Source organism: Gouania willdenowi, chromosome 5, assembly GCF_900634775.1.
Source record: "Gouania willdenowi chromosome 5, fGouWil2.1, whole genome shotgun sequence".
Lineage (NCBI taxonomy): Eukaryota > Metazoa > Chordata > Actinopteri > Blenniiformes > Gobiesocidae > Gouania > Gouania willdenowi.
The window spans coordinates 33,900,119-33,920,120 of NC_041048.1; the positions used below are offsets into that span (position 1 = coordinate 33,900,119).

Sequence of the window (20,002 nt, forward strand, 5' to 3'; positions counted from 1 at the left end):
GAGCAGTTGCAATTGAACATAAAATAATGAAATAGCTCATTGAAGATGTGAAGCAGTGAGGAGAGGAGAAAAATGTTTTTAATCTTCACTAAACACTTTATAAAAAAAAAAAAAAATGGACTTTGCGACATGCAAGATAAAGACGGCACAATACACGGACAGGACACCCGAAAGATCTCACACATTACAATAAAGTGTGTGTGTGTGTGTGTGTGTGACAGGAGGGAAGTGATGGAGATAAACTAAGTAACTAAGTTGTAGTAGTGGATGTTGACATTAAAAGAGAAGAAAAATAGATAATTAAATAAATGATATAAATGATTGAATGAAATAATAAATCAATACAGACAAAAGAAAAGCATACATACATATATATAAAAATAAAAACACAAAAAAACCCTACAGTGATTGCAATGATCGGCCCAGTGCCCAAAGAAACTAAGGGGTCCAGGCCAGAGGAAGGGGGGCCCTAGTGGTTAAAAGTTTCCATTACAGTTTTACCAAATTCATTCGAAAACATACAATTCTTTATAGAATTTATAAAAAATACTAGTAATATGAATTGATTCTAACATATTAGTGTTAGTTTCATGTAACAGATATTAGTTCTACCTCAGGTGTGAAGTTTTTAGTGAAAGGGTCCCAAACTTTTTAGACTTTAGGTTGGTTCTTCTTTTGTTGCGCAGTTCTTCTTCACAACGTGAATGAAGAAGCGACACTGCACCCCGCAGTTCATGTATGGTACTGCAGCAAAAACAAAGCAGAAAGCAGCTGCCAGCCTGATTGTATCATGAAATTACAACATTAAACGACGAGTCAATTTTTGTAGTCAACAATACCAATTACAGTATGATACTAATCATTTTTGCATTATTGCATATGTTACGCACATTGTGGTTGGCGTGAATCTCGAAACGGTTTATATATTTAATTCTATACCCCGCCCCCCTGGCAAAAATGTTAGACTCCGCCTATGACTCGAACCTGCGCAAACCCCAACTCGACATATTACTCAAAGCACCACAAGTGGCGACACAAGTGAGCACACAAGCACAAGCACACTCTAGTGTCTAATCACAAAGACTCAATGAGAGAGATTGAGTAAGAAGCAACCCCCCCCCCCCCCCCCCTGCAGTCTTAGCAGGCTACAGGTGTTGTAAAATGGGGACGTCTAGTCGCTTTAAACTATTAAGACTATAAAAAAAAGTTTTAAGTTAAAAATATGGATAATTCTTTATCATTGTGTTTGGTTTGACAAAATAACCTTTTCTTTGAGTCCATATTTACACGTTAGTATATGTGCTTGTACATATTTGTTTTGAAAATCCTGTTAGACCTGTCCGTTTTTCTTTTTAGCCTTCTAACTGTTTTCAACTCAGCTAAGTGGTTTAAATGAGCACCAGTTCTAGAACATTACTGCTTGCTATATTAAGTTCTCTAATTGCCTCTGTAACACAATCTACCAGCTAGCCTGCCTTTATTGTTCGTCTATGCAACTAAAAGAACCTTACCCAGACTTCAATATCAGAGTGATCAGTCTGTCAAACCAAATTTATAAAAGGTTTAAGTCAGACATCAGGTTACAAAAGAGCAAAATTAAACTTAAATAGAATCAAAACAGCAAAAATTATAAATTCATCAAGTACTACAACATACTTGTTTACTGGATTCATGATTCATCTACGATCATCATACATTAATACAAACATTGATTATTAAATGACTGTTTTTTAGGAAGATACTTTTCCAAACAAATTGAGGTTTTTTAAACACAGCTCCATTCATCCATTTTCTGACCCGCTTGCTGCTTTTTTCAGGGTTATTTCTAATGTATACAATATACACTATGCTTACAGTACAACATAAAAAGGGGGTGTAACCAAACAGTTACACAACAATTGTATAAGCCAAATACACGTGATGACATGCAAAGTGAGTGGGGAAAAATGCTCCTCCTCTACAGAAAGGGGCATCCTCTGAATTCTAAAGCTTATTTAAAGGCAGCTTATGCATAACATGTACTGAGTCTGACACAAGGTGCTCTTACATCATTAAACTCCAGCCAGGATGGGAAAAGCTCAGCATCAGAACAAAGATTCAGAAGAAAAGAAAACAAAGTATAGTTTAGTTCGGGTCAAAGGCACATGGACGTGCAAGCAGGGGAAGACACTAAACAATGACCCGACGGACTGCGTCTCACCTGCACATATGTAAGTATTGCATTCCTCTGTGCTCATTCAGGACTCAAACCAGTGGACAAGAGATGATGAAATGGTTCAGTGCATTGTTGTGGGAATGTGTCATCTTATCTTTTCACTTGGTTAGTTTATACTAAAATACTTTAGCTTGTGAAATGTATACGTTTTCCCAAATTTTTTAAATTTTTTTTTAAAAAACCTTCTTTAATGAGAATGTTTTATTTGTACTGTACATCTAAATTGATACCAAATTTTGATAAATTATGTGTGTGTGTGTGTGTGTGCATCCGTGCGTGTGTGTGTGTGTGTGTGTGTGTGTGTGTGTGTGTGTGTGTGTGTGTGTGTGTGTGTGTGTGTGTGTGTGTGTGTGTGTGTGTGAGAGTGTGTGCACACGTGTGTAGGCCTATAAAAGCTTAATTGGAACAAGAGCCAGAGTATTTCATTCATGTGTGCACAATCACTCAGTCACAGACACACTCTTTTATCTCTAAACAGAATAACAAAAAAAAACTATTCTTTAGGCTGAGAGCTTGTATGGCTTGTATGCCATGCTTAAAATTTGGGGGGTTTGATCTCATGAAGTATTGTTAAACAGTGACATTATATACACCCAGCAACATGGGAAACCCATAGAGTCAGAGAGTTCAATTTACTCACTGAAAATCTGTTAAAAGAGATAATTGCATCTGAAGGCGTCAAGTTATTTTACAAGTTATTTGACCTTTGGTCAAATTCCAGCACCACAGAAAAAAAAAAGTCTTCAGTGGAGACTGCAGGAATCTCTAAAAGATAAAAGCATATCTTCCATTTTTTCACCAATGAAAAAGCCTTTTAAGACCTTGGGAATAAAATACTCCATTAAAACTATAAAAGATTGTAATAGAGCATAGCTATATAAGTACATAGTAGCCTGTTTGTTTTTTAAAAAAACACACAGCTTCTTTGTACTGACAGTCAGTCTACAAAAAATAAAATAAAAGGATATTCCACCACTCAGATAACAACTTAAATATGGAGCTATTTTAGTTTTCACACTTTGAAATTAAACAACTGGGATTTAAATTTGGCAAGTATAAAATGTGTTGTTCTGCTCTTTGAACCACCACCTCATCCCCTTGACCCCATTGGCCCCAGCAGCTATGTGGTCTGGGGCAAATGCCTCTGTAAAGCAGTTGCCCCTGGTAGGGTCTCCCAAGGCAAATTGGTCCTGGGGGAGGGGTCAGTCACAGAGCGGTTCAGAAAACCACATGAAGAGAAACGTGAGTGTCGAGTGTACCCTGCCCAGAGGGCCAGGCCTGCTGATGGGGATCTTATGCCAGCACCTGGTGACTACTGTAGGCTTTTACCCATGGAGCCAGGTCGGCCAAGCCCGAAGAAGAGACCCAGAAACGTCCCCCAGTGGGGTCACCATCTGCTGGAGGAAGGCATAAGGCCTAGAGTGCAGACCGGGTTGCATTTTTTCGTCCAACGACTGTTTTAAAGCCTGATTTGATTAACAAACAACTGTTTCAACAGAAGAGATCAGCGTACGGGGCAACAAGCAAACGTCACACACAAACAGGTGCGCAGTGCATACAAGAGACCCAGTGGACATAACCCAGGTATCAAAGCTAAGGATAATCCATGTTCTTGTGCAGAAAAGGAATTGCAACAATAGTGAATGTCCCTCAGCTGGCCTGGGAACGCTCGGGAAAAGCTGGACGGAGTGTCCGGGAGAGGGTAGTCTGGGCCTCGCTGCTAAGGATGCTGCCCCCGAGGTCGACCAAAGATAAGCACTAGAAGATAGATGGATGGACAAAATATGACCGTGTTGCCTCTGCCCTATAACTAATGACTGTATTTAAATTTGTATATTGCTTTTCTTTTTGTAATGTTTTGTGTGGTGCATATTTCCTCCTACTTTCTTATTAATCCTGTTACTTTTAACCTTTTTAAAAGCTTCCTGTGGACAGGTGTTGTAAATTAGCACATGTACTAACACACTCAAAACAATACATCTGTAACTAATGTAAAAGTGATGTCCACATCAAATAAAGGGAATACAAAAAATGTTGTTGGCATGACAAAATTCTTGCAATCTATTGCTATCATTTAGATTTTTTTTTAACATAACATAACGGCTGGTACCCTACACAAAAAACTGAATAGTTCTTGAGCCCTAAAATTCTTGTATGTTTTTATTTGCAGTTATGAAACCGTCTCAGAAAAAGCCACCACCTGGACAGTCGTCAGTCCTATTGTCTTTACCTACAAGGTAACTGAGACTCTGGGCTTGCTGGACCCGAGCAACGACACACTCCTATTGGGCCACATCACCGACCAGCAGCAGCTCAAGGACATTAAAGAATCAAACAGGCTGATCAGGCGTTTTGTAGTTGTTGACCAGGAAGTCTACAAGATTTACGGCCCCAAACTGACAGCATACTTTGAGACCAATAATGTCATATTCAAGCTCTTGGCTCTACCTACAACTGAGGAGAATAAATCCATGGACATGGCCCTGAAGATCCTTGAAGAGGTTAATGATTTCTCTCTTGATCGTCGCACAGAGCCTATCATTGGGATTGGTGGAGGAGTGTGCCTTGATATAGTTGGCCTGGCTGCCTCGCTGTATAGAAGACGCACCCCTTACATCAGAGTGCCAACCACCCTGCTATCCTACATTGATGCCAGTGTTGGAGCTAAGACAGGAGTTAACTTTGCAAATTGCAAAAACAAGCTGGGTGCCTACATCCCCCCTGCTGCGGCCTTCCTCGACCTCTCGTTTATACAAAGTCTTCCACGGCGACACATCTCTAATGGGCTGGCAGAGATGCTAAAGGTCTGTGTTCACTGTTTAAGGAGTGTAACCAAATGTAACATTTAATATTGATTTATGTCCAAAGGGAATCTGATATCCACTTATACTGCATATTTTGCTGTTTATTTGCAGATGGCCCTTATGAAACACAAATCTCTCTTTGAGCTTCTAGAGAAACATGGCGGTCTGCTGTTAGACACCAAATTCCAGGCTGACCTTAGCATATACTCACACAACAGCACCAATGCTGCATCGCTGGCGACTCGGACAGCCATCGTCACCATGCTAGAGGAGCTAGCTCCCAACCTTTGGGAGGACGACCTCAACAGGCTGGTGGATTTTGGCCACCTCATCAGTCCAGCGCTGGAGATGGTAAATGATCACACGTGTAAAATAGTGCCCTCACTTTCTTATGTTGTGCAGTGTTTTAGGCATTTGTTATTTTAAGCCATGGCACACATTACCATGGAGCTATTTACATTACAAAGTGCCTTTACTTAACTCCCTACTGCCATCTACTGACATGGAAGAGTATTTAATACAAATGTTGAAGGCACTGCCTTCATTGTAGGCCAAAATAACATTTATAATTGCAATCAGAACAGGGGTGAATTGACTGAAGTAGTTTAACTTTTGCACATATGGACAGTACATGTTCATGATCATTAATGTCAATATGTGAGATTGTAGCCTATGGCTAACTTTCATAAGGCCAAGGCAGGTTAATGTAAAACTGTAAGGACACACAAATATTTACAACATGATGTAGCCGTACACATATTTATAATATATGAATATAAACTACTCTTCCTCACCCACCGTGGGTGGTCTCTTTTCCTTCAAGCTTGGGTCCTCTACCAGAGGCCTGGGAGCTTGAGGGTTCTGCTCAGTATCTTTGCTGTTCCTAGAACTGCACTTTTCTACACTGAGATGTCTGATGTATTTCCTGGGATCTGCTTGTAGCCACTCTTCCAGTTTGGGGGTCACTGCCCCGAGTCCCCCGACGACCACGGGCACCACTGATGCCTTCACCCTCCAGGTCTTCTCCAGCTCTTCTCTGAGCCCCTGGTATTTTTCTAGTTTCTCATGTTCCTTTTTCCTGATGTTGCAGTCACTCGTTATTGCTATGTCGACCACAACGGCTTTTCTCTGCTCTTTGTCCACCACCACAATATCCAGTTGGTTCACCATTACCCTTTTGTCTGTCTGTATCTGGAAGTCCCACAGGATCTTAGCTCGGTCATTTTCTACCACCTTTGGAGGAGTTTCCCACTTTGACCTTGGGGTTTCCAGCCCAGCTCAACGCCTGCTCCTGTGCAGCCATGATTAGTGCCTCTGTGCTGTCCTTCAGTCCAGCTTTGTCTAGCCATTGGTATGATTTCCTGATATCCGCCACTTCAGTTATGTTTCGGTGGTACATCCCATGTAGGGGCTTGTCCTCCCATGACAGAACCTCCAGCACCTCATCTTCTGTTCCCCATTGTCTGAGACATTCACTGAGCACGTCATCTGTTGGAGCCTTGTCCTTGATGTACTTATGGATCTTGGATGTTTCATCCTGGATAGTGGCTCTCACTATCTGTCTTGTAAATTCCTCCAAGGGATGGGGGAGGGGCCAAACCACGAAGAGATATATAGATGAGGCAGGCATGGAAGAAAATAAAAATAAAAGATCACCCACTAATTAATCTCATCCATTTCTTTCTCCATTAGAAAGTGCTCCCGTCTCTGCTACATGGTGAAGCAGTGAATATTGACATGTCTTTCATGCTCTACGTGTCCCAAGAAAGTGGCCTGATCACAGAGGAAGAGAAGCAGAGGATTATTAGCTGCATGGTGGGCCTCGAGCTGCCTGTATGGCATGAGGAGTGCACGTTGGAGCTCATTCAGATATCCCTGCAGGATCGACTGAAACACTCCGGTGGTTTGGTCAGAATGCCTCTACCAGTTGGTCTGGGCCAAGCAGGTAGGTCTTGATCAGCTGAATAGTGTCTGAGAAACCTGTATGAGCCAAAAGGGATGGGGTCAATTACAGTTTTCAGTTACAAATACAACTACAATTATCCATGTTCAATTACAATTGAAATATGATTAGAGTGACCAGCATTTTTTCCAATTACAATTAAATTACAATATTTTTGAATCCTCAGAAAGTCACTTATTATTACATTCTCAATAACTAAACTTCAATTACAATTAATTACAATTACTGAGCCTGAAATAAGTAACCTAAAAGTTCACCTTCCTCTTGTGTTAGCTTTTTGTTAGCATCTCTTATTTAATTTATGTAATTTCTTTCCTATCTATTGGTTACCTTATTATAGGCTCCCTAATCAATGAAAATATAGGTTTTAATATTTTTGGTGTGGGCGTCTGAGCCTTTTTTGTGTTTATTTCTTTTTCTTTTTTTTTTTTATGATAAAATGTGGGAAAGCTTGATACTAAACATATTTCAATAATTGTAAACTACATATGTACATTTCAAAGTCAATGATCTAAACTTGATTACAATTTAATTACGATTACGAGAGCAACATATTTTTAAAATTACAATTATAATTACACTATAATTGTAATTAATTATCAATTACATGATTACAATTATAATTGACCCCAACCCTGGCCAACAGTGTCCCCAAGCTATGTGGATTAATGTTTGTTAATGTTTTTCTATTTTAGAAATTTTCAATAACACGTCCTATGAGGTCCTGCACAAAGCTTACACACGCTGGTGTGAAGAGCTGAGCGTCTCCTCAGACAGCAGCTGTGACTCCTGATCTGTGCATCCTAATGCTGCATGAACAAAGTGTGCTTCAGATTGTAACTGTGTAAATGGGCATTTGCCACACTGCTGGGAAGTATAAAAGTTAATGGTGTGAACTTAGCGTATGCGGGCTACTCTAGTTTCATTACGTGTTTTTTTTTTTACAATAATTTGTATGCATGCAGTGAAAAACGCAACATTTCCACGAGTGTTACTTTTTATGTAGATGTAAAGGTACCATGAAAGTAAGTATTTTTCTGTTTTTATCAATGGAAAGCTTTTGTAATAAGCTGGAGTCGTCCTTGTAGTCGTTTTTACAGTAAAAAATATTATACGTAAATGATTAAAGACTTTGTTGCTTTAAAGTACTCTCGTCTCTTATTCAAATATATATGTTACTCATGAGTGAAACACACAAGCAAAGTTGAATATCCCAAGTTTATACAATCCAGTGATGTGCAGTCAGGGTAGGCAAGGTAGGCAGTGCCGACCCAAGGGTGAATTGATATTTTGATTGTTTTAATTATAATATGATTATAAGTTATTTATTTTTCATTTCTGATAGCTTACAGTACCTATAAGTTTGAAAGTGTCAGCATTTTGTGCTTTTCATAGACCAAATGACTAAACATCACTGTTTCCTAGTACGGCAGAGACGCTGCACAGTCTCACTCATCTGTAAGGCAGGAGGAGGCCACACCCCCTCCCAAAAGCACATTGCTGCTCTGCCTCTGTTCCCATAGTGTGTTTTTATTTGTTTGCGCATGCGCAGTCAGTTCCCCAAGATGAAAAACATTTACATCCAAAGGCAGCTCTCTACTCTGCCTTTGGACATAACCGTGATGCTAAATGCTATACGTACGTTCACAGTGCATTAGTGAATTGATATCGAGTGGCTGCTACTGCTACGTTCTCTAGCTAGTGGGCGGGATAACACTACAGGCAGGATGACAGCATTAGAGACAATAGAGAAACTTTCTTTTGCGGGAAAAACAACAGCTTTTAAAAGATAGGAGACCAACATCTGAGCTACCAGACCTTCAGCAAAGGACAGGTCAGAAAATAGTTCTTATTTTCTACAGTGAATGGTAGGATTGGCTTTGTGGATGCGCCTCACTGAGGCTGTTCTGAGTTGTTGTTGTTGTTGTTGTTGTTGTTGTCATTTTCTCCGTGTTTCTCCATCAATGAATGCGCTGCCGTGTCATAAGATATATCTTGTTGGGAGAATATGGAGGCTGCTATTGAATAATTGTTTGTTTCTTTAATGGTGTTTTACAATGTTGATTTTGTTAGATGGCTAAATGCTTGTTCATGTGGATCTTGTTGGGTTTTTTCTTTCTCATTATGAATTTTATATTTTGATAAGCGCATTGAGATGACTTTGTTGTAAATTTTCTATACAAATATAGTTGAATTGAAATGAATTAACACTTGCCAGCAGAAACATATGGAATTGTCATTGGTGTTGACATTGGTAGTCTCGATTTGCAACGACCTGTCTACCCTGTAGGGCGGTATATCCGGGTGTGACGAAGGCAGAAGCATCAAAGCAAAACTGGCGTATGCACAGTTGCGGGGAGAGGAACTAGCTGGGCTACCGCTATTAGCATAGCTCCGAATCAATACAGAAAGATGTCGACTCAGTTTTAGAACAATCCAGCATTTCATTTTTGAAACAGCGAGAGGCGCAATGTGCATTTTTGGATGGTAAAGACGTATATGTTTTCACCAGCGGAGCCTTGTTGTTGTAGCTATGGCAGCACGTGATTGGCTAAAACAAATCATGGTGGACGGGCGCTTCGCCCAATCAGCTTCAAGCATTTTGTTCAAGTCCCTTCCTGGTTCCGAAAGGAATCGCCTGACATGGACCCAGATTGATGTTGAGAACTCGAGTTAGAGGGAGGGCTACACATCAATCTGGCTCCAATCTTTCCAATCATAATATATTTCTATTTTTCCTTCCTGTAACCGGTTTTCCAGAACTGTATTTTCCTTACCCACTGTGTCCTGTGCAGAGACGATAAATGACACTCCGACATGGAAGAGACATCTGCAATTCAAATATGTGAATAGTGGGGGAATGCTTCTGTTGTTACCATCTAACAGTTTATTCATTAGCATTAATTTACCATTCACAACAATCAAAAAAATGAGGTCCTTATAACTTCAATGATAGGTGCAGGTTTTGTTCATTAACTTAGTATGTGGTGATGAAAAAAAATGAAACTTAAATATTTAGATACTTATATAGTGATAACAACTAATAGCTACTTTCCAAGAATTGTATACACTTTCAAATAACATAGGCATAATGGGAAAAAAAATCACTATGCTTAAATATTGATGACTGACATTCATTATCTGAAAAAAAAATCAGTGTTATTCTTATGGCCAACTGGACTAATTTTGCGGGGGCCAAAATTCATACACCCTCAACTCAACACAGAAAGAGCAAATGCAATGAACAACTGAGCCTGGTATGTGTGTCTTCGAAAACACATGACTGCACACTGTATACTCTGCATGGAGATTTAACACACAGGATACAATTTCTGTTTCAAACTGCAGAGAGCGGTCCAGTGTCTCAGCCACCTGCACGTTTATGTTTCACCAAGATTAGATCAACAATAAAAACATAATGTAAGAAAAAAAAAAAGTTTTTACTATTACAACATATAAATAAAAGTGTTCGTCAGAGAAATCAATGAAGAGAACATATGACAAACACCTGCAAGCACAGTATAAAATAACACTGGAAGTCTTTCACTCACTAAGTTTAAAGAGTAGCTAAACCCCAAAACTGTATTTGGTATAAAGTAGTGTAGTTGATTGATCATGGTCTAACTCAAGATTTTAGTCAAAGTATTTCATTTTGGCATATTTTGTTGTAAAATGTCAGAGTAACTGCCCTCTATGGACTGAAACCCGACTATTACAATTGATATTGGTTATTGGCTGGGAAGAAGATCATGTGACATTTTGGGACCATCTTGTGTCACAAACAAGCACTGTAGCCACGCCCCTTTTATAAAAACTAGCACCTGTGGGCTCAACAACCTTGGGTGATCAGGTTGGAATGAGAGAAGAGTGAATAGAGAGGTATATTGAGTAGTAATGAGTAGCTAGTTAGCATAAAATTGGAGATTTGATAGTATAGAATGGGCGTGTCTTAATTGCTCCAGGAGTCCCGCCCATAATCAAGGCATTTTTTAAATTTTCCTCCTAGTGGCAGTTCAGGAGAAAGCAGGGGTTTAGTTACTCTTTAAGTGAAATTTCTCACACTGGTGAGATGCTACAGAATAAAGTGTCCATGAGGCTCGAGGCCTGGGGCTAACAGCTGTGGTCTTTCTCCTCCATGCTTGAGCTGGACATGTGGTGGCTAACGCAGTTGTTGGAGATATCAGGGGACATGGAAGACAGCAGGGAATCAGTGGGGGAAATGGGCGGGTGATGGCTGTTCTTTAAAGACTCTTTGGATTTACAGGTCCTGGAGTTTCCGTAGATGGTGACGTGATCTCCGTCGTCTGTTGGCATGTGGTCAAAGGTGATGGTGCCGTTGTTGAGGTCTAGGGTGGTTGGTGGGGACATGTCTCCAACTGAGCCGTGTTCGTAGAGGTCTGCGGGGCAGTCGCCAAGCACAGGCTCCTGTTTTATGGCCCGGGCCATCAGCTCTGACGTGCACGTGGATGTAGACGACACCAAGCTGAGGCCGTGAGCACGTGCTTGGATCTCCAACTCCTAGAGTCAAGAAGCAAGTCTGTGTTAGCAAAGGAACCACAATAAACATACAACATATTACAAGGGTGAAAACACTCTGAGCTAAACCCTGTTAGAATATAATTGTTTTTGTTTTATCTCTGTTCATTTTAGCAACGAATTTTAATTAACACCGCTAGGAAAGTCACCAGCGTTCATTTATTTGTTTCTCTGTTAGCAGAATTACATCTAAAGTACTTTACAGATTTTGACAACATTTTAGCTGAGACCTTAGATAGACTTTACCCCATGGAAGATTACCTCAAAAATTGAAATCCCTATCTCTCATAATTGAAGAAATTTCAAACATTTGTATTTTGGTTTGTGATCGACCGATCTTTATGAAATTTGACTCAGGATTTTTATCGGAATCAAGCATTTTTTCAAAACAATTGGGGTGCCGCATACATTTGGTAGTACTTTATGGTTATTATTGGGGATTGACATTTCTTCCAAGCCTTTTAAGTGTGAATAATCATGGTAACATGATCAGGATTATTGATCCAGATAACAGCCAATATGTTACTAAGAGGATATTTGGCAACTGGTTGAGGTTTGTGCTCTCTGAGTGCTCTTGTTCAGTTTTTTCTTTATTTCTTTTTCTTTTATTTTGTTTTCTATCTTTTATTTTTATAGATATATTTCTTTTACTTTAAGATTTCCTTCTAATTTTAGTTGTGTGGTGAAGTAGAGGTTTTTATATGTTTTAACAGACACTACAGGTATTCCATTATCATAGGAGCATTCAAAGGGTTACAATTTATTTTTTACCAAAAAGCACAGCAAAAGCTGTGCCCGGTTGTTACGACTGGTGTGTCACATCAGCAATCAGGTGGCGAGGGAGGAGGAGCTATATAAAGGCGTGCAGACACTGTTTTTTCAATCATTGTACTCAAACTGGGCGACTCAATTGCAGAGTCTTAATGTGCGCAGCTCGCGATTCATGTTCTCATGCTGTACGGACCGACACTCTGGCACGATCTGACTGCTCGATCTGTATGTCCATACACGACACGTCGGTGTCTTGTTTCTGGAAATGTAACGTACAAATTAGAAGAAGAAGAAGAAGAAGAAGAAGAAGAAGAAGAAGAAGAAGAAGAAGAAGAAGAAGAAGAAGAAGAACTCTGAAGCATAGCCATTAAAACAGAATAAAAAGAAGAACCCGGAAGTGGAGAGACACTCTCAGTGTCTCTCAATCTCAGCAAAAAGAAAAGGATGGACCAGGAACGTGGATGGACAGACGTGGGGAGTACGGTCCATCAGTTCTACAGCGGTCTTACGGTGTTTGCGCATGTGCAGTGAGAGAGTTTAATTTAAGCCGGTCTGCGGCACTACTTCAACAGTGCAATACACTCACGAGGAGCGACCAGTATTTCAAACATGTTTGATTTTCTTACGACCATACGATTGCTGATCGGGAGCTAGTTGTGAGGTATTAATCGCTTCTCGTGACCTTATGATTACCAGGTCACAGATCAGTAGATCATCTTCAAATGGTGCTGATCGACTGATTGACAGTATTAGCTCAGATCAATGGCATCAACAGATCAATAGGACGGTTTCTGTCCAAATCTGCCTGTTTTTCATGGACTGATAAGAACAAGTTACAGGACCTGATGGAACAGACACAATAAATTAGGGGGAGAAATATCATTAGGTTTTAAAGTTGTTTGTAAAAAAAAAAAAAATGTTTTTTACATTATCAAATATGTGTGCAACAGGCAGAGAAGTCCCCCAGCCTCCAATTAAACTTCTTCAAATGTCATTTTGTGCTTCTGTACACTCACCTCTCCATGTTGAACAAACTAAATGTTCATTTGAATAGGGCGGCCTCAAGCACGTCAATACATGCAGCTATTAGTGCCGCAATGTTAATGAATTTCCCACAGCAGGTGAGCAAACAGCGTCGCTCAAGGATTTAGGGACGCACCTGGTAAACCTTTAACAGAAATTCACATTGGTATAAACCTTTGTGACTACCTGAAGCACTCATGCCACTATTTTAGTGATATAAAGGCGACACACTGCAGCATTGTGCACCAGGCCTCAGACAGTACTAGTCTTGGACACCTGAATGGCGTGCAGCTTTGTGTGAGTGGGTCTGTATAAATTAGGTGCCTGCGATTCATTATAAATAGTTCCTGAAAACCGTGTTCTTCATATTAAAATAGAAACATCTAAAAACTCCATCTTGAAATCCTGTGTTTGATGACGTTCCAAGCCAGGTTTGCCTGTAAACTTTGCATTGTTTGTTATTGGAGTGAATCATTCAGCCTCTTTTTTAAATCATTTAGCTGCTTTTTTGGTGAAAATGCTGCTTTTGGTTGCTTTAAATAATCAGAAAAAGTTTAGGATGTTGATGTAAACCACTTTTGTTTACCAAAAGAGAATAAAAACTGTTGTGACTGGAAAAAAAATCTGTGACCACAGGGGGCGACAGTTCCAACTCTGCGGTTTCCTAATAAATAATGAAGCAGAGAAGAAGAGCTCTCCTATGGGACCTTTACACTCTCTTAAACAGTGGGTAGCTGATGCTCTGGTGGCTAAAGTTAGCGAGTAATCATGAACTGTTGAAGGACTTCCACCAAAAAGGACTTCTATTCTCAGGGTTCGTGTATCTTCAACAGTTTGTGATTATTCAATTAACTTCGGCTATCAGAGCGTCAGCCATGCACTGTTTAAGGGGGAGTTAAGATCTGTTAGGAGAGCTCTTCTTCTCTGCTTCATTGTCTATGACAAAACCCCATAGTTGGGACTGTTCCCCCTGCGGTCACTTAACTAAATAATTTTTATAGTCTTTTTTTTTAACCTGTGAACAACAGATAAAAGTTGAGGCCCAAATCGTCACTTTGCTTTGAAACTTCATGCCATCACCTGCGAGTGCCACAGTTGGAACTACAGCACAATGCACTGATGTGTAAAAACCTCTGTGACAATCTTGAATTTTGGAATGGTAATTTGAGTTTTGGTGTACCCATAAAGGCCATGTGATTGTTTAAACAATATGAAACTACAGAGATTACAACACTGTTTCATTCCTGGGGTTTGTTTAGTGTTCCTTTGGTTCCAACCTGAATGCGAAGCATCAGATGGCGGTTAGCGTGCTCCAGCTTCCTCTGTCTGCACTCCAGCTCTATGGCTCTCTGCTGCTCCCTCTGCAGCTTCTTGATGTAGTCCACAGAGGCCTTCAGAATGGTGCCCTTATTCCAGCGCATGTCTCTGGGGTATTGAAGAAACAAATGTCTTTATTAGGAGTCAGCTGACAGGCTGACCAGAACAACACTGTATTCTTCACGGCTGCCTCCGTGCTCATAAACAATTGCTCTTTTCAGCTGCGTTGATGTATGAAACGATGCTGCAGGCTGATTCAGAGAAGTTGGACACGTGCACAGATACTCACGGGTCATTTGACCTGGGAATCAACGTTCCTAGCTCTTTGATGCGATCGTTGATGTTGAATCTTCGCCTTCTTTCAACTAAAAAACAACAACATTGTTACAAATAACCTGTTTGATGAGGACAACTAAAAAAGACATGCAGTTTAATGATAAAAGAATAATTATGCCTTCTGAATGCTGGGAAATGAATGAGTGAACGAAAGGATGAATGAATAAAGTTGTTTAAAACAATGTTTTCTCTGTGACTGATTGGTTAAAAATAATTATGGGGTGTGTTTGATACATTTGGTTTCTATAATATTTGATGAAATTACATTTTTTCTTCATTAAAAACTGGCCATAAAAATGCATCATTAAAAGATGATACTCGTATATGACTCACTTAGATTGTGATTGTCTTTCTTTTGTCTCTCTTTAGCGAGGGCCCGGACCTCAGCCTCTGTTTGGGACAATGGAAAAGATCTCACTCAGTGACAATGAATCTTAAATAGTGTTTGAATGACATTTAATTTTGAACACACAGTAAGGTTTAAAACAAGATAACTGCACAAATATTTTCTTATTGGTTCCCTTTTTCTTAAACAATTTTTTCATATTGTGTGTCATTCAGTCACGTAAGAAAAGTTGTTAACAAACTGCTTTGGAAAAAGTAAAAACTAACAAAACGTCAGGATTCTCACTTCCTTCATCTTACTTTGCTCACCAATTGGAAAGCCATCTGGCCTTTGATAGTTTTCATACTGGCCACACGATCCGGGCTCCTCCAGTACTTGCTTCAGGCCAGGAGCTGGAGTGATTATTTAGCAAATGGTAAACTTAGTAGTATTCTGTGCACTTCAAAATTGTACACAACATATACATTGTCCTACAGAAATGCTTTATTTTTAATGCTCTTGGGAGTGTGGCCATTTTTCACCAAAGAATTGGAATAAACTAATCCCCAAAATATTCCCCCGCCCATGCCTCTCATCTTAGGCAGTGTTTGGAATAACGGCGTTTCTCTTAGAAAGAGAAAAAAAAGGAAAAGAAAAGAGAAAAAGAGAAAAGAAAGAAGGAGAAAAAAGAGAAAAGAAAAGAAGGAAAAAAGAGAAAAAGAGAGAAAAAGAGAAGAAAGAGAAAAAAAAAAAGGGAAAAAAAAGGGAAAAAAGGAAGAAGAAAAGAAAAGAAAAGAAAAAGAAAGAAAAGGAAAAAAAGGAAAAAAGAGAAGAAAGAAAAGAAGAAAAGAAAGAAAGAGAAAAAAAAAGGGAAAAAAAGGAAAAAAAAGGAAAAAAGAAAAGGAAAAAAAAAAAAAGAAAAAAAAAAAAAAAAAAGGAATAACGGCGTTTAAAAAATTACTTTTTGCGCCATTACCACGCCGTTAACGTTACTGAACATTAAATGTGCAGTGCGTTACATGCATTGATTGAATCAACTGTTATCCAAAAGCACCCCTCGCTTCATACCCAGCTGTAGTGTGGAGGTGGGTTAAAAACAAGGTGAGCGATTATGATTGGCTAAGGCGGCGTCATGTTTTATGGTAGCCAATCAGAGCCAGTGTTTTTACACATGTGCCAGCACACGCGCCACACACAACCACTACAGAATTGATGAATCAGCAGAGATGGTGAGCGTGGAGCAGTCTGATGAAAAGTTGGCATTTTTAAGGTGGCGATACAAACACTACTTTAAATTAATTGTGGTCAAAGGAAAGAACGTACTGTGCATGTGAAGTGTACATTATATACAGGAGAGAAGACTTTGTCGACATCCGTTGTAAGCAACTCAAATTTAATGAAGCACCTCACAACGACACACGCATCTAAAAAAATCTGAATTCTTTGACATAGAGCAACTTTTTTTTAACAGTAACGCAAGTAGTTACTTTCCTTGGTAATGAATTACTTTTATTATAAAGTAATTCAGTTACTAACTCAGTTACTTTAGTAGTGAGTAACTATAACTAATTACTTTTTTAAAGTAACGTTCCCAACACTGATCTTAGGATAATGTGCTAAAGTGACTGTAACACATACACTCCTATTGTGTTGTGAAATTTTTGTGTTTTTTCCATTTGTATTGTCACTGTAATGTTATTTATTATGACCTACCAGGGACTGCAGATGGAAAGTAGCCTTTGATTAATTTAAATGTTTACTGATATGCACTGTCCCTTTTAAATAGATAAATAAACAAAATAAAAAGAAACATGAGTCATTTACCTGTGAATTCCCTTTTGATGCTGGAGGGGCACGAGTTGCTGATGGTGAGGCCTGGCAGTGGAAGTAATGTGTTACTGTACACATCCAGTAGATTGCCAGACACAGGGAGCTGCATTAGTAAAGAAATGGGGAAACACACAGGAGAGTTGTCTCTCTGAGAGGGCAGAAAAAGTATATATATACATTAGAACAGGAGTTCTCAACTGGTCTCACCCTGGGACCCACATTTTGCCACTGTCATTAAATCGTGAGCCACTTTTATTTTTAGAATTCAACCAACCAAATTTAGTTTTTCAAAAAAAGCTGTTGAAAACACACATATATGATCGCTTTTAAAACATTAATCTATATTTCCCTGTGCAACATGCGTTTCACCACAAGCCCGTAAAAAGAAATGTTTATTTCAAAATAAAAGACAAGTCCAACATTAGGGACATTAAGTATTTATTTATTTCGGACCAGCTGTCCGTGACCCACTTTTGGGTTCTAATCCACCAGTTGAGAATCACTGCTTTAGAAAGCATGCAGAATATCTACATTAATTACCTGATTGTTCATTTGAAGCCCGTGGTCCATTAGTCTAAGTCCCTCTTCATTATAACTTGACTCCAGGCTAATAATGTCATCAATAACATCATCCATCTGTGAGACACAGAAAGAATCATTTATACAGCATGGACACTGAGGCTCAGTCTGGGTTGAAAACCTTAGAGAACCTCTGCACCGTACCTCCTTCTCACAGTTGGAGCCGAGGGTAAGCAGGGCCATGGGGCTGTTGGGTGCGCTACTGCCAGGCCCGGGTGGCATGCTGTGCTCAGAGGGCTGACTGGGGCACTGCTGGTTGCCAGCTTTACCACCCAGTGTGGTGGACAGGTACTGCCTGGCCTGGTGCCTCTGAGCCTGCTGGATGTGGTACTTGGCCGGGTTCTCCAGGTGAGACTGCACCTGTGTCAGTGACATGGAAACTTAACTACTTGGTGGCTTAGGAGGACTGTCTTTTTACCATCTAAGCCAGGGGTGTCAAACTCATTTTAGTTCAGGGGCCAAACAAGGAGCAGTTTTAGCTTAAAGGTATAGAGAACAATTTTCCCTAAGTTTAGAAAAGAAACGCCCTCTGCACATGCACACCACTCTACCTGCTTCCAAGAAGGAACGTCTATGAGTGCGAGAGAGCGTGCACAATTCGTTTTCCTCGTGCACAGCTCTGTTTACAAGTTGGAGTTCATAAGAGCTGCTGGTTCAGTTTACCTTACACTTTTCCCACTATGTCAGAATCACCACCTGTAAGTGAAAATCCATTTTCAAAGGACCCGATGCTCACCGGCCACGAGCACGTACGACGGCCTTACTTAAACATATTGTCAGAATGATTGACAATTAGGAGGGCCAATAGTCAAGATGATCCACCCGGAAGTTAAAGCCAAAATAACTTTCTTTCTTTTTTTTTTTTTTTTTGTGGGGAAAAAGAGCAAATTCAACATTAATGTGCCCTGGTTTGTTCTTCCACAAATTATATATAAATGATAAAGTATGTGAGTATCTCAGTCCCTGCAGGATCTTCACATTAGGAAAGTTTGCCAGGTTTAGGAAAAATTAAGAGTTTTTTCAAACGATTTGATTTGAAAAATGACTGCCATGAACTGGAAACCTGAGCTCAGCAAAAATTGTGGATTTTAATTTATTTTTTTGTGTCTGGAGGGGCTGGGATATCTACAACTGAATTAGTTGGTAATTTACAAAATGTTTTATTATTACTTTCTCAAATGTGATGCTCTAAATTTGGCCTTTAGTTTGACACAAGTGATCTAAGCGAACTGATGAGGAATGTGTTGAAATCACAGTTCAGAAAAAGGCTAACGATAATAATTGACTGTAGTGAAATATCCAATTTTACTATCTTTTTTTACATTACAACCAGCCACTTTAACACCAAAGACTAAATCAAACACAACAGATTGTTTCGGATGAAGCACAAGCTTTGTTTAGAAAGTTTGCCATTATTGCCTTTTTTTGTAAAGTTTCTTGTAATATCTTGAAAATTCTAAATTCAGCAGTTATTGGAGACTGTTTCAATTTGTTATGTCGACAATGTATTTATGAATATATAGAATAAAAGTCAACTCTCACCTGATAATGGCTGTACTCAAGCATTTCCAGCATCTTTACTAACACGTTTTAAAAAATGTGATTTCAGAAAACAAAAATGATCATTAATTCCCTTTTTTCTGGCACAACACAACTCTCGCAAAAAAATGTTCTGCAAATAAGAGCATTCACTCTTCCTGCTGAATTTATTCAAGCCTGACGGATCATTAGTTATGCACGTTAAGGAAAAGGAGGAGGACACCAAAACTTATCCTCCCCTTTTGTGTTTATGTGGATAAACTATAAAATTATGTCTTTATGGAGCCTATTTGACGTCACCGCCTACTCCTCACAAAAGAGTCTTTCTTCTGGTTTGTCCATGGTCGGCAAACTGAAGCTTGCTTAAGGCCAAATAACATTTAATCTTTAGTTCTGCTCATCCGGCAGAAAACATTATTTGTTCGGAGCTCCAGAAACACAAGTGACACCATTGATTCCCAACCAACAAACAGGTCAACGTTAACATATGCTAAGTCTTTTTGGACTTACAGGTAAAATACACTCAAGCGATAAATGTCACAGATACAGAACCAGGTGTTGAATCTTTCATTTGATGTGGTTTTGTCCTGCCATGGTTAGCTTTGGGAAGTTGATAGTATTAACTGTATAATAGAGCTACGGTGAAGGGAAGCTGATCTTTTTCTACACTTCACTAGACTTTTATTTCAGAGGGAATCAGTTAGTCATGGCATTAAACACAGTCAAGGATTCACAGAGCCCAGAGGCTGTGGTGATAGACTTGG

The 20,002-nt window shown here is 39.5% G+C and overlaps 2 protein-coding genes across 3 annotated transcripts; one reads left to right on the top strand and one right to left on the bottom strand.

The window, feature by feature from the left end:
• The first annotated feature begins 2,067 nt into the window (after positions 1 to 2,067).
• Positions 2,068 to 7,775, top strand: eevs (2-epi-5-epi-valiolone synthase). The gene is made up of 5 exons (XM_028448155.1): positions 2,068 to 2,210; positions 4,386 to 5,019; positions 5,131 to 5,370; positions 6,712 to 6,964; positions 7,678 to 7,775. Exons 1-5 carry the CDS (start codon positions 2,068 to 2,070, stop codon positions 7,773 to 7,775), a joined length of 1,368 nt encoding a protein of 455 aa, XP_028303956.1.
• A 3,317-nt stretch (positions 7,776 to 11,092) lies between these two features.
• On the bottom strand, positions 11,093 to 19,302 carry mitfa (melanocyte inducing transcription factor a). Of its 2 annotated transcripts, XM_028448156.1 has the most exons (9): positions 19,242 to 19,302; positions 17,844 to 18,059; positions 17,661 to 17,756; positions 17,115 to 17,223; positions 15,620 to 15,703; positions 15,299 to 15,355; positions 14,919 to 14,994; positions 14,590 to 14,737; positions 11,093 to 11,500 (listed from the first exon to the last, which is right to left on the bottom strand). In XM_028448156.1, exons 1-9 carry the CDS (start codon positions 19,272 to 19,274, stop codon positions 11,093 to 11,095), a joined length of 1,227 nt encoding a protein of 408 aa, XP_028303957.1. In that variant the 5' UTR covers positions 19,275 to 19,302. The 2 variants fall into 2 exon arrangements, with proteins under 2 accessions (XP_028303957.1, XP_028303958.1); XM_028448157.1 differs by lacking the exon at positions 15,620 to 15,703.
• Positions 19,303 to 20,002: the final 700 nt, after the last annotated feature.